General features: G+C 41.5%; 1 protein-coding gene across 1 annotated transcript in view; it reads left to right on the top strand.

The window, feature by feature from the left end:
• Nucleotides 1-13908, top strand: part of LOC104940883 (methylcrotonoyl-CoA carboxylase beta chain, mitochondrial) — a 16896-nt gene extending 2988 nt beyond the window's left edge. The window contains exons 6-12 of the mRNA XM_010765890.1: nucleotides 9583-9767; nucleotides 9849-10068; nucleotides 10262-10353; nucleotides 11053-11209; nucleotides 12013-12135; nucleotides 12249-12488; nucleotides 12570-13908. Of these exons, the coding sequence (XP_010764192.1) occupies nucleotides 9583-9767; nucleotides 9849-10068; nucleotides 10262-10353; nucleotides 11053-11209; nucleotides 12013-12135; nucleotides 12249-12488; nucleotides 12570-12656 (1104 nt within the window). The 3' untranslated portion in view covers nucleotides 12657-13908. The remainder of the gene's footprint in view (nucleotides 1-9582; nucleotides 9768-9848; nucleotides 10069-10261; nucleotides 10354-11052; nucleotides 11210-12012; nucleotides 12136-12248; nucleotides 12489-12569) is intronic.
• Nucleotides 13909-14204: the final 296 nt, after the last annotated feature.

Below are 14204 nucleotides of genomic sequence, written 5' to 3'. Positions count from 1 at the left end.
ACGGGAGGGAAGCAGCAGGCGGTTAGAGAAATGAGCAACTCCTCTCCTCTGAGCCGGTCATTTAAAAGAGACGTCCCATTTAATGATGCAGGGAGGCCACAGCAGCTGTCTGATGGACAGATGTGTTCACCGACGCCTTATACTTTTAATTCATTGACAGTGCGGTATAATAGACAATAAAGGCTACAGATCGGACATATTACCAACACACACATATTTAATATAAATATATACAATTCCAGATCAAACAGTATGAGAGCACTCTCATAATAACACATCATAGACTGGGATATAATCCCCCCCTTCTCATGGGTCGCTGAATGGGGAATTGTATATGACGGGCCAACAAGTTGTATTTACAAGTATTAAAAGTAAGCATAGGACACCAAACCAATTGAGACCCGTTTGTGCGCATCTACGCACTGTACACACACACAGCTCCTAAAGCATATTAGATGATATACAGTGGGAAAAAAGTATTTCTTTTTAGTCCAGCCACCCAATATGTGCAGAGTCTCGGCCACTTAAAAAGATGAGAGGCTGTAATGGTTTCATCCTACGGTACACTTCAACCCCTATGAGAGACACAATGGGGGGGGAAAGAATCCAGGTCAAAACACATTTGTAGCGGAATTTTAAAGAAATCATTGGGTAAATTCCCTCGTAAAATAAGTATTTGGTGACCTACAAACAAACAGAGATTTCTGGCCTCTCACAGACCTGTAACTTCTTCTTTAAGAGCCCTCCTCTGTCTCCATCGTTAACTGTATGAAATGCAAAACCTGTCTTGAACCGCGTTATCAGTATAAAAGACACCTGTCCACAACCTCAAACAGTCACACTCCCAAACTGCCACTATGGCAATGGACGAAAGAGCTGTCAAGGACACCAGATACACAAAATGAAAAGACCGTGCACCAGGCTGGGAAGACTGAATCTGCAATAATTAAGCCAGCTTGATGTGAAGAAATCAAACTGTGGGAGCAATTATTAGAAAATGGAAGACATACAAGACCCACTGATAATCTCCCTCGATCTGGGGTCCATGCAAGATCTCACCCGTGGGGCAAAATGATCACACAGAACGTGAGCAAAAATCCCAGGGGGAAAAAACCACACGGGGAGGACCTAGTCAATGACCCTGCAGAGAGCTGGACCAAAGGTAACAAAGGCTACCAGACAGTATACACACTACGTCCCGCCAGGACTCAAATCCATGCAGTGCCAGACGTGTCCCCTGCTTAAGCCAGTACATGTCCAGGCCCGTCTGAAGTTTGCTAAAAGAGCATTTAGATGATCCAGAAGAGATTGGGAGAATGTCATATGATCAGACTGAAACGAAATAGAACTTTTTGGTAAATAATCAACTAACGTATTTGGCAGGAGAAAGAATGCGTGAGTTGCATCCAAAGAACACCATGACCTACGTGTGAAGACCATAGGGGTGGAAACATCATGCATTTGGGCTGTTTTTCTGATAAGGACCAGGACGACTGATCCGTGTAATGGAAAGAATGAATGGGGCCATGTATCGTGAGAGTTTTGAGTGACACCATCCTTCCAGTCAGCCAAGGAATTGAAGATGAACGTGGCTGGGTCCCTTTCAGCAATGACAATGAGATCCCAAACACCCGCTCCGGGCAACGAAGGAGTGGCTTCGTAAGAAGCATCTTAAGGTCCTGGAGTGGCCTAGCCAGTTCTCCAACCAGATTCTCAACCCCATACGAACATCTTTGGAGGGAGTTGAAAAGTGTGTGTTTGCAAAGCGACAGCCCCAAAACATCACTGCTCTAGAAGGAGATCAGCATGGAGGAATTGGGCCAAAATACCCAGCAACAGTGTGTGAAGACTTCAGAAAAGTTTGACTTGTCATTGCCCACAAGGGTATATAACAAAGTATTGAGGATGAAACTTTTGTTAAATTGACCAAATACCTCTATTTTCCCAACCATAATGTGAAATAAAGTAAAATCAGACAATGGTGATTTTCTGGATTGTGTTTCTCATTTTGTCTCTTAGTAGTTGAGGTACTACCTAAGGATGAAAATTACGGCCTTCCTCTCATCTTTTCTAAGTTGGGAGCCAACTTGCCACAATCTGGTGGCTTACTAAATTATTTTCCCCCACTGTAATCCAGGATACAGCCCGTTGTGTATTTTTATTATGTGAAGCTCTACAACTGGTCCTTAGAAAATAGTATCGACTCTTTTCTTTGTAGATATCTACTAAACTACAGCATACAAATACAGAGAGTCAATGTAGGCCTGTTATCACTGAGTGATATACTGATTTTACACACTGCTCCGCTCTTCTGCACGGACCTCACAGCTGTTCTCCTGTAAACAAATCGCATCGCGATGAAAAGCCAGTTACTAAAATAATATCCAGGGGATCGCAATGCAGAGCTGTCATTGGCTGAGATAAGTCCGGCCGTGCGTAACGCCTCCACCGTTCCCGGAGATGCATCCGCGGAGGAGCCGTGGAGGACCCATCAGTGGCCGTTTCTCAATCGCGAGGATGCTGACTTGGTAATCGCGTACTTCCAAGTCACTTCCTGAAGAAACGAAGCAAGAATACTTCCAAGCCACGGATTCGGAAAACGAAGAAGAATGGAACAGGCTAACAAGTGTGCCACTCTCTAACAGTTTCAACATAAACTGTACCGAAAATAAATACCTCACGATGTCTATCTAATTATGAACTTGCTTTACTTTCACGGAACACATTTTTGGTGATAACAAATGTAACAAAGTAACATACTTACCAACACATGTTCTACGCCACTACATACTTACATTTCAATGTGTGCTGTGTCGGTTCAGCCATTCTCCGGGTTTTTGAAATTGGTCCGTGCGCAAAGCATTGTGGGGATTTTAAGGGCGCGAAGTCTACCCATGTGCAGCCTCGACATTTCCCCCAAACCAAGGACGTGGCCTCGGTGGAATTCCAAGTATGCTGGATATTGGAACAGTCCTTCGGCGGCACTCGATGACGTAGCATCCTTGAAATATTGGCTTGGAAGCCAGTATCCTCGAGATTGAGAAACGGCCAGTGTCTCGAGTCCTCGATGCTCGGTCCTCGATGTGCATTTAGAGAAATGAGATGTCCTTCAACATGGCACGCTGAAATAAATTTCCGGGGGTCCTTCTCAGGTCGATTAAATGGAATCCTTGCGTCCCTCACTTGCGTCGTTTCCCTGCGTTTAGTCCCTCCCACCAGGGAAGCACGGAGATACGCTAGGAAACCACGAGAAGGAGGAAATTAGTTTTAAGGGCAATGGGACGTCCTTTCTTCCGGAGCACGTGAAGCGACGTCCGTTTGTGATGACGCTGCACAGCTGTTCGTCTGACAGCAGCCAGCTCTGTCCCCGTTATTTTCACAAACACCCCCGCCTCTGTTGTAGACCCAAATACATTAAATAAAATAAGAACTCATTCTCAAAAAAGATAAACGCCATTCTTAAAATGTATAAAAGAAAAAAGCGATAATGAAAATGTTTCCAATAAATGAATAAAACATTTTTTGACCTCTTTGTTGTTCAGATATATCACATATTTGTAACTAGATGAATTGAAAGAAAACACAGTAGGCCTATAGACTGAGGAGTGACTCTCGTGAGTTTCATGTATTTTCTTCACTCCGCTAGGAAACTGCTCTCGTGTCAAGAAGCATCAGATCAGTGCATGCACTGCATCGTCCAATCAGTGAGCGATACACAGTAAAAGGGCGGGGCGAATATCTGTGGATTTCATCGGAGGATGGTCTGGTGATTCCTCCATTCTCCATTATCGCTCCTTGCTCCTCCGGCAGAAATAAGCGCCATGGGACGGTACTCAAGATGGCGCAGACAAATCAACTTCCGGTGATACCGAGGACCGTGGCCGTTTCTCAATCGCGAGGATACTGGCTTGGTAGTCGCACACTTCCAAGTCACTTCCTTCAGAAAAGAAGCAAGTATACTTTCAAGCCACGGCTTCGGAAAACAAAGAAGAATGGAACAGGCTAACAAGTGTCCCACTCTCTAACGGTTTCAACATAAACTGTACCGAAAATAAATACCTCACGATCTCCATCTAATTATGAACTTGCTCTACTTTCACGGAACACATTTTTGGTGATAACAAATGCAACAAAGTAACATATTTACCAACACATGTTCTACGCCACTACATACTTACATTTAAATGTGTGCTGTGCTGCGTCAGTTCAGCCATTCTCCGCAAGGGTTTTTGAAATTGGTCCGTGCGCAAAGCATTGTGGGGATTTGAAGGACGCGAAGTCTACCCATGTGCAGCCTCGAAATTACCCCCAAACCAAGGACGTGGCCTCGGTGGAATTCCAAGTATGCTGGAGATTGGAACAGTCCTTCGGCGGCACTCGATGACGTAGTATCCTTCCCCCTTTGAAATATTGGCTTGGAAGCCAGTTTCCTCGAGATTTGAGAAACAGCCCGAGGAAATGAAAATAATAGACACTACCGGTAGGACCGAGGAGAGCGAAATTAGAGTAATTAGAGAAAACTCTTATTGTAAGACCACAATTTTATTGAAAAATGGGATCTTCTAAGAGAGACCATTCAATATTTAATGATAAACATTACATTTTTTGGGTATTGCTTATTGTTGACACTGCTGTTTAAAATTAATCGACAGCAATCAGACAAGAAAAGCTTTTTGAAAATAATGTTATATTTTGATTTTAGTGGTTCAAATATAAGGTCAGTGCCAGTGCTTTCACCAGGCCATGACTCACTGCAGAAGCTTATATATAGCACATCTAACGATTTTTTGTGCCCCCCAAGACTTTTCTGTAGCATACAGAACGCCACTGTAGCCAGGCCACCACACGGCGGGGTTTATTTTGATGTATTTAAAACCAGGGGAGGGGATGTTTGGTTGAGGGAGAAGAAGTTATGGGCTGTTGGCCAGGTTCGGTGACCAGAAGGAAATCAAGGGATTTTTTTTTTCCCCCGATTAAAGGTTCCATGAAGGGGATGAAAGGTTTTTCTGTGAATAAGAAAGGAATAAAACTAGAAAGGAAAACACTTTAACTACCAAAACATTTCCCACATTATCCAAATTAATGAAAGACTTTGAAAGAATTGGCCCCAAAACAAGCAAACCAGAGAAAAAGAGGAACTGCTTTTGCCCCAAAGACAATAATTAAAAGAAACCCAAAAGGAAACCCAGGNCCTAGACATTTCTCGCTACGAAGGACGCCGGGCTCGGTAGAATTCCAAGTATGCTGGACATTGGAACAGTCCTTCGGCGGCACTCGATGACGTAGTATGCTTGTGCATACTACGTCATCGAGTGCCGCCGAAGGACTGTTCCAATGTCCAGCATACTTGGAATTCTACCGAGCCCGGCGTCCTTCGTAGCGAGAAATGTCTAGGCTGCACATGTAGACTCAGCGGTCTTAAAATCCCCACAATGCTTTGCGCACGGACCAATTTCCTCAAATCTGTGGCGGAAAATGTAAGGCGGGGGGCCTCTCATATGACGCACACCTGCACACTCGCTCGCCTGTTCCACTCTTCGTTTTCCGAATGCCAGGAAGGATTCTTGCCTAGCTTCTGAAGGAAGTGACTCGGAAGATATGTGCTACCAAGCAAGCGTACTCGACATTGAGAAACACCCAGAGACTTAGAGGAAAAGGCCTTTGAGTAATTGTATTACTCCGTGTTGTGTTTACAATAAGATACAGTAACAATGTTCATGTCATTTTAAGCAACAGTAAAGTGATTATACTCTAAAGTCCTACACTGAAACAAAACACCATTCACTTTGCAGTCTTGTTCATTGTCTTTATTTCCAAAATGGTTGAAATTAAAATGGCAAACAAGCTAGATAACAATGCTTTTTCTGAGAGCATTATGTGCAGAAAGAGCTATTTATTTGGTCAGATAGAGATGAAATAGTTTTTGCTTTTGCAAGCTGTTTTGTATTTTGTGTACATGTTTATGTTGTTTTTGCAAGCTCAGTGGATTATTAATTAATTCACTTTAATGTCATCTGATAATGAAGATACTGTTAAAAGCTTTGAGTTCACATTACGGTGAGTGTTTTCTTGAACTACGATTATCAAGGAAATTAAAAGTATTGATCTGAATTCTCCTGACTTTTTATTTTCATTACATCTTGTCCAAGCCTTTCAGGACCAAATGTAAAATGAATTTTCTTCCCATCAGCTTCACATGCTTACTGTGTTGTAATCTAATAGCATACATTCAGAAACTTAAAGGTGGGGTAGGTAAGTTTGAGAAACCGGCTCGAGATACACTTTTTCTTATATTCCATGGAATGCTCTTAACATCCCGATAGCAATGAATATCTGAAGTGCTTTGACAAAAAATACATAAAAAAACGTGATCTTTGGAAGCCGTAAATAACTGGATGGCCGTAAATAACTGGATGGCCTACCTGCCTGTCAGCCTTCCATCTGTGCACAAACTTATCTCGTGCCCTCATTGGTCATGTGAGCGTTTGTGTGTGTTGGAGGAGGGACTCTGGAAGGAAGTGGCTGTGTATTTTCAAATTCTAGCGCACTCGAGCTGGTTTCTCCTAAATGACCTACCCCACCTTTAACTAGGATGGTTAACTTTATGCTACACATCATGTTAGCCCTGTCACTGTGGGCATGCTAGCATAATGTGGTTAGCATCATGTGGTTAGCATGCTGTCATTGACATTTAGCTCAAAGCACTCTCTCCTGACTCACATAAACCTCTCTTTATAAAAAGCTTGACACTTTTCCAGGAAAAGAAGGCCATATCTGTGAACTGACAATGAACTCAAAAGAGGTTTGATTAAAGTCTATCAGTCTGAAAATTAGCTTTCTATTGATGGCTGTTTTCACACTTTAGAATTCACTTTCTTTCATTATAAAGATGTTATTAAAATCATTTCTATGTGTTTTTAAAACCAATAGATCATCATTAGATGCTGATGTTTTACTTGTCGGTGATACTGCAGTTGAAGGTAATTTATTTTAGGCTTTATTCTACTTTCAATTCCTCTAGATTAGAGCGTCGGCTAAATGTCTTAAACGTCAAATGAAAATGTAATCTGTGGTGTATTTATGTGAGCATTCACTTTTTTTACGAGCTTATTCAATAACCTCTACATTCCTCGTATTCAGCCAAAGATGCTTTAAAAAGCTTTGAGTGAAGCGTAACACAGCTGCTGCTCCGCTCGCGTCTCTGACAGGTACTTAGGAGACGCATTTATTTCCCATTCAGTGGATATCAAGCTCATTCAAAATCTACACCCCTTCCCAAGGGTGCTAGATTGGTAGTCAAGTGCAGCGCTGTTCCTCATCCAGCTTCAGCACAGCAGAGCTAGCACAGCTGCTCCTACTTCAGGTACCTTACGGTTTTTGCTTAGAGACTAACTTGCTTCTCACCTTCACCGTTTGTCAAATTTTCAATGCCTTTCCATGGGTAACGGGTGGGAATAACACAAGATAATTGTTATTGAAGTCGTCAAAAACAAACAAACACAATAAATGTGTTGCCTATCATTGTGTTTTTTTCCTTTTATGCTTTCATTTGAATGCATACATGCCAACCTTTCCAAATCCAAAAGAGGTAGGTTTGCGCGCGGCAAATGTGCACGGCCAAATGAAGTAATCAGGAGAAATGGAACCCCAGTAATTACATGTATAAACCATTTAACATATATTACATAATTTTATGCATTTTTCCAAAAGTTTGGTAAACAGTGACATCAACGACATGTCTGGTCTGTAAAATGCCCGGAAAGTAAAAGAATGGGAGATAAATATCCCAAAGTCTCCACATTTTATTATATATTTTATGTGTTTCTGGTCCTCTTTCAGTTGAGACGGTGTAGATGAAGGATGTGTCAGGATGTAGAAGTCTTGTGTGAACATTTGATAAAGCCAGGTTCATATTCTTGTTTCATGTTGTTGACATATTAGAGTCAAAGTTTTGCACAGAGCGAAATATCTTTGTGTTGCGCGATATATCACAAAATACTGCATTCAAAAAGTCATTTCCTGCATTGTTCTACTGAAAAAGTGTGATATAAATAATGTACAGGCTTTCAGATTGCTGTAGTTCACTAAACACATTAACGACATGTTTGGTGTTGAAAATGTCAGAAAAAGTGAAAGAAAGGGAGATAAATATCCCCAAATCTCAAAATTGTATTATATTTTGTGTGTGTTTGTGGTCCTCTTTCAGTTGAGACACTGTAGGATGCTTCCGGAAAAGACCAGACACTGGATGTCTTTCAGTCGCCAACATGTGTTTTCGAGACACTGATACTAACGGGGAAATCCTGCAGGACTCAAATGCCTCGTCTGGGCTTGCCTTTCCCGCAGCGTTACCCCCGGTCTGCACGTTGTTTCTCTTTCAGAAACACAGAGGACTGTTTGTATGATGGGANCTCGACGCGATGTTTCCCAGTGAGAACAGCGTGAGCCGTCCGTGCAGAAAGCCAGAGCAGATGTGTATACATATCACTCAGTATAACGTCCTACATTACTGTCTTATTGGTATGCGTTAGTTGTAGATGAGCGGTTGCTACAAAACAAAGTCAGTATTGTGTTAAAGGACGGTATTAGTGCTTGCACATGAATAATAATACACAATGGCTGGGTAGTCCTGTTGTGTGGTGTGGGTGTGGTGCCTGTGTGTGTGTGTGGTGTGTGGTGTGTGCTGGTGTGTGTGTGTGTGTGTGTGTGTGGTGCTGTGGTGTGTGTGTGTGTGTGTGTGTGTGTGTGTGTGGTGTGTGTGTGTGTGTGTGTGTGTGTGTGTGTGTGTGTGTGTGTGTGTGTGTGTGTGTGTGTGTGTGTGTGTGTGTGTGTGTGTGGTGTCCTCTGCTTACTTGTAATACTTGTAAATAACACTTTTGGCCCTTAATTTCATTTCCTCATTGTAGCGACCAGAGAGGTGGGGGGGGGGATATATCCAGTCTCTGATAGTGTTACGTTATTATGAGAGTGCTCTCATACTTGTTTGATTCTGAAATCGTATATATTTATATAAATATATATATATCTACCTATATATGTGTGTGTCCGCATCTGTAGCCTGTTATTGTCTCATTATACCGCACTGTGAATTAAAAGTAAATATATAAGTGGTCATGAACACATCTGTCCATCAGACAGAGGGCTGCTGTGCCTCCTGTCATCATTAATGGACGTCTCTTTAAAATGACTGCTCAGAGGAGAGGATTTCTCTAAACGCCTGCTGCTTCCACTCCTCTCTCCTCGGTTCCCCTCCTCGACTCCTCCGCTGCATCTCCGGCTCCTCCGCTCGCATCTCCTGTGGGTGGGACTAAGACACGAAGATAGGAGTTGAGGAGGGGAATTAGAGAAATGAGAAAGGGCCAAGGTCTATGCCCAACAATAACATTGTGAAATAATTTTTTAACCGCACATAGATAAGACTTTACGCACTGCAGGAATGTGGTCGAAATGTTGTGTCCGTCTTGAAAGTCCTGAGAGAAAAGACAAAAATCCACATAAGAATTGGATAAAATCTCAGCTACTTCAGTTTTAAAATGTGCACTCTCTGAAAAACATATTTGCAAATGAAAATCACTAACAATCCAAAAGGTGTCGGTGGTGTGCGGGTCATGCACGGCGGGTGGAGCTTACATCCCCACCATGGCAGAAGAGACAGTGATGGTGCACCGGATAGGAACCATATTTCTGGGCGGGCCACCGCTCGTTAAGGCCGCCACGGGAGAGGAAGTCACACCAGAAGACCTGGGAGGAGCCACGCTTCACGCAGAGTACGTCACTAAACACATTGTTATTATAATTAAAGAAATAAGAATACATTCACATTATCATGCCTGTTGATTTCTCTTCAGGGTGAGTGGCTGTGTGGACCATTTTTCCTGGGATGAAAAGGAGGCGTATGAATGTACCAGAAACATTGTGTCCACCCTCAACTTCCTACTGCCCGAGGAAGAGGAGGAGGATGAGGAGAGGACGAGGAAGAAGAAAGCTGAGGAAGAGCCGCTGTATAGTTCAGAGGAGCTTCTGGGGCTCGCTCCTAAAAGTTATAACTACAGTCTGGATGTTAAAATGGTACAGTATGCAAGTGTACAGGCAGTAACTGAAGCTGACAGTGAACACTTTAAATGTCACTTTCTTGTAAATGGTCACTTCACACTTCGTTGTGATTTTTGGAAAAGTCATTTTCCTATCATGGCGCTCATGTTGCTGTCTCACTGATACAGTATGTATGAAAGCTGTTTGTTGTTTCTGTGTGTCTGTCCAGGTGGTCAGTCGGCTGACAGATGGTAGCCGCTTCCAGGAGTTTAAAGCTCGATATGGAACCACGCTCATCACTGGTTTTGCAAAGATTCATGGGTAAAAGATACAATCATACACACAGGGATTAAGATGTAGGTTAAGATAGCAAGGGCAATAACAGGAAACATTTCAGCCAACAATCGGTCTTTAAGTATGTTAGAATAATAGATTTGTTGACCAAAATGCACGGTGCTTGTTAACCTGCCAACCCCCCTCTCAATCCCTGTTTGTCTTTGTATCTATAATATTTTCTAAAACAAAAAGAGTCCTTCGTAGGGCACTTAGATATTCGCTGGTGGTTTAATGAAACTCTTATTGATTCTGCCATTGCTTCCTTACGGCCCGTCTACACTACGGCTTCAAAAAAAGCTTGCCGGCGGGCGTGTCTGAAGCTCGACCAACAACCAATCACATGAATCTCCCGCCCCTGACACACAAGCAGCGGTTTGATTGGCTAGAGCTTGTAGTGGCATATGATTTGATTGGCTGACGCTTCCACCGAAAGCTTCAGAACCCACAATTCAGTTCGTCGAAAAGCGCAACGTGACGTCACCCCATTCAAAGACGCGTTGGAAACCTTTTTGGAAATTGTCGAAGCTGTAGTGTGGACGGGCCGTTAGACATTTGCATAATTTAAGGCTTACCTTCAGAAACACAGTGACCCCTCACCCTGCTCTACATGCTCTAGTTGTGGTATTACTTGTTCTTGAGTATATGTGAGCACCTTTTTACATCTGTGTATGTGTTCTGTGTTAGCAACTTAGTGGGAATAGTAGCCAACAATGGAGAGCTGTCATACCAAGCGGCACTGAAAGGAAGTCAATTTGTCCAGTTGTGTGACCAAAGAGACATCCCACTCCTCTTCCTCCAGAACACAGTGCCCTCCGCAGCGCTTACACTCACCACCACTCAGGTACACACCCCCAGTGACACACACAGGCCTGCTGAAATACAACATACATACAACATAAAACTCAAAAGTAGAATTGATCAAACTAATATTTTGTCTTTTTTGGATTTATATCTGATTAAAGTTATGATTATTATTATTGTTTAAATCAATGTTGTACTATTCACATCTTATACTGCACTTTAACTTTTATTATATACACGTGTTATTCATGTTTTATTATCTTTGCTTTTTAATGTTTATAATGTGTTTTATGCTCTTAAAGGGGACCTATCATGCAAAATGCACTTTTTCATGTCTTTTTTATACATAAATATTTGTCCCCTCTGTGTAAAGAGATTCTGAAAGTTTCAGGAAACAAGATTCCCTCTCTTTTTGTCCTGATCCATTTATATAAAAACCTGTCTGAAAATGAGCTGATCAGATTTTGGCCACATTATGATGTCATAACGATTTTTTTGGCTTGTGTAACCATTAGCCAATAACCAACCAAGGTTTTTAACCAAATATCTTGCAGACAGGTGAAGGGAGTGGCTCCTTATTTTCTAGATTATGGGATGCTACAATGCATAATCTGTTTGGTGTTTCGAGCCAAACAGACCTATAATATATTGATGAAAAACAGTATAATAGGGGACCTTTAATGTCTTTCATTTTTGTAAACCACTTTGAATTGCCTTGTGTTGTGCTATATAAATAAACTAGCCTTGCCTTGATATTTTGGGACTTTGGGGAATTAATACAATTGTGGAAATCATGAAACATCTGGGTTTTTTTTCTCTGTGTTTTTTTTCTTTCTCCTCCAGGCAGAGATGAACACCAACCGCCTGAAGGCTCAGGGTTCGATGATGTCAGCGGTAGCGTGTGCCTCCGTCCCAAAAATCACTGTGGTAATTGGTGGTTGCCATGGTGCAGACAGCTACGCCATGGTGAGATTCTCATCATCTTTTCCGTACTTTTCTTCATCATCATACTTTACACTCATGTAGAATCTAGAATAACTCCGCAATAATTTGAATCCTGTTTCCGTTTTTTTTTCTAGTGTGGAAGGGCTTTTGACCCTAATTTCCTGTTCCTGTGGCCCAATGCCAGAGTGTCGATGACGGCTCCAGGTCACGCTGCCTCTCTGCCTTGCCCTGACAGTGAGGCAGAAGAGGAGGAGGAGGAGAAGAAGAAGCAGGAGGACAGGCTAAATAAGAGACTGGATGAGGAGAGCTCAGCATTCTTCTCCTCAGGCAGACTCTGGGACGATGGAGTCATTCTGCCTCAGGACACCAGAAAGGTATAAAGCATTACCAATACAATTGATCTTTTCCCGCCTCCATTTTGACATATTTTAATACTAATGTGTACATGTCTGAAGGTTCTCAGAGACTGCCTTGACATCATCAAACAGCAGCAGTATCAACTCACCACAGAGAGAGTCCGGTCAGCACTTCTGCGTGTATAAAGGCTGCCATCTTCCTTCTCCTCACTACCTCTGGACTCTACAAGCATCCGTCCACTGAGCCGCTGTTTTTAATTTAATCTGGTTGCTATAGGCCATTGGTGACATTTACCAAAATGTGCCAAAAGAATCAAAGCCAGCCCTGGCCTTTATTCAGTATGGTCATTGAGGGTGATGGTGAGCATCATCCTAAAAGAGAAGAATGGGGAAATCGCAGCATTTAAAATAATCTACATACCTTTAAAAACACAAATGTGTTAATAAATTACCGCAACATCTTGTCAGATACTTGGTAAAGTCACTCGCCAACTTTCCAAAAGGTTCAAGAGTCCTCAAATATTGAATTTGTTTTTAGGTTTGGACCTAATACATTTTTCTGTCTGCTGTAAACACAGGTGATAATTTAAAGTTTCATTTTTGGTATAATATTTCTCAAAGTTATGTTGGTTTATTGAATTTAAACACTGAAAAAAGTCCCGGTTAATCCTACAAAAGTGCCTCATCATGTCTTGAGTACATAAAGAAACGCTACATTGAAATGTAATCAATGCTACAAGAAGTGTGAAGTATTGTGATTAATATATGACTGTTACATTTCTTTTGTTAGCACAAGTACTGTGTTTGAGCCTCAACCGAGTTGTTTTTTTTCACAGATGTGCCACTTTTTATTAATTTGTTATTCAAAAGCCCCACATACTGCACTGATATTTTTTCTAGTAACAATTTATTTAAAAGTAATTTCTGTCAAATGAACAGATTATAAGATATCATGCTCTGTAATTATGAATGTAAATTAATAATAGTAATGTAGTTTTATTTCATTTGTATTCTAAAATGAACAAAAATGTAAATACAGTTTTCAATTGAAAAACTTGTGTGATTTTTCTTATAGGGGGGATATTCCATAATCGAATGTCCCAGTTTACTTATAAGTTAAAACATTTCCCGTTAAGTTTGCTGTAACAAAGGTATTGTTATGTTGAAGTGAGTACCACTGCTTGCATCCAAATGTGAAATTAATTCAAAGGAAATTGAAATAACATTAACGTTTGCAAGCAAAAAAAAATCTTAAACTCTTGACGAGATCATAGTCAGTGAAGTATGATAGACGAAATGCACTCTATGGTGACCTTTCAGTGGAGAAAATAGGATGATCCACTACCATTGAATACCAGCTGGGGGCAGCCATGATGGAAAGTTCAATACAAAACTTTAAATTCTTGGTCAAAATGTGGAACCCCTTTTTAAAGGCTTTTTTTTTATATTTAAGCATCACAAATAATGTATTTTATTGCATTAGTTGAATTAAACCTTCTGTAAATGGAAACATTTACCTAAATAAGAGAGAAGCTTTTCAGATGTTTTTTTACCTGTAGAGTTTGTAGAGGGCGCAAGTGAGCAATTCACATAGTTTAAGTACCACATTTATAAGTATTCTTAATGGGGTGGAGGGGGGGCACATCGGCTTTGCCTTGTATATTGATGAGTAGTTAACTTCCACCACTGCTCATTTGAATCCTACTCTCAAAAGGTGTGGCTGTCAGCTTCCAG

Source organism: Notothenia coriiceps, unplaced genomic scaffold (assembly GCF_000735185.1).
Source record: "Notothenia coriiceps isolate Sejong01 unplaced genomic scaffold, NC01 NC01_scaffold00002821, whole genome shotgun sequence".
NCBI classification, from domain to species: domain Eukaryota; kingdom Metazoa; phylum Chordata; class Actinopteri; order Perciformes; family Nototheniidae; genus Notothenia; species Notothenia coriiceps.
Note: the sequence above shows the minus strand (reverse complement) of the source record. Positions and strands in the feature narration are given on the sequence as shown.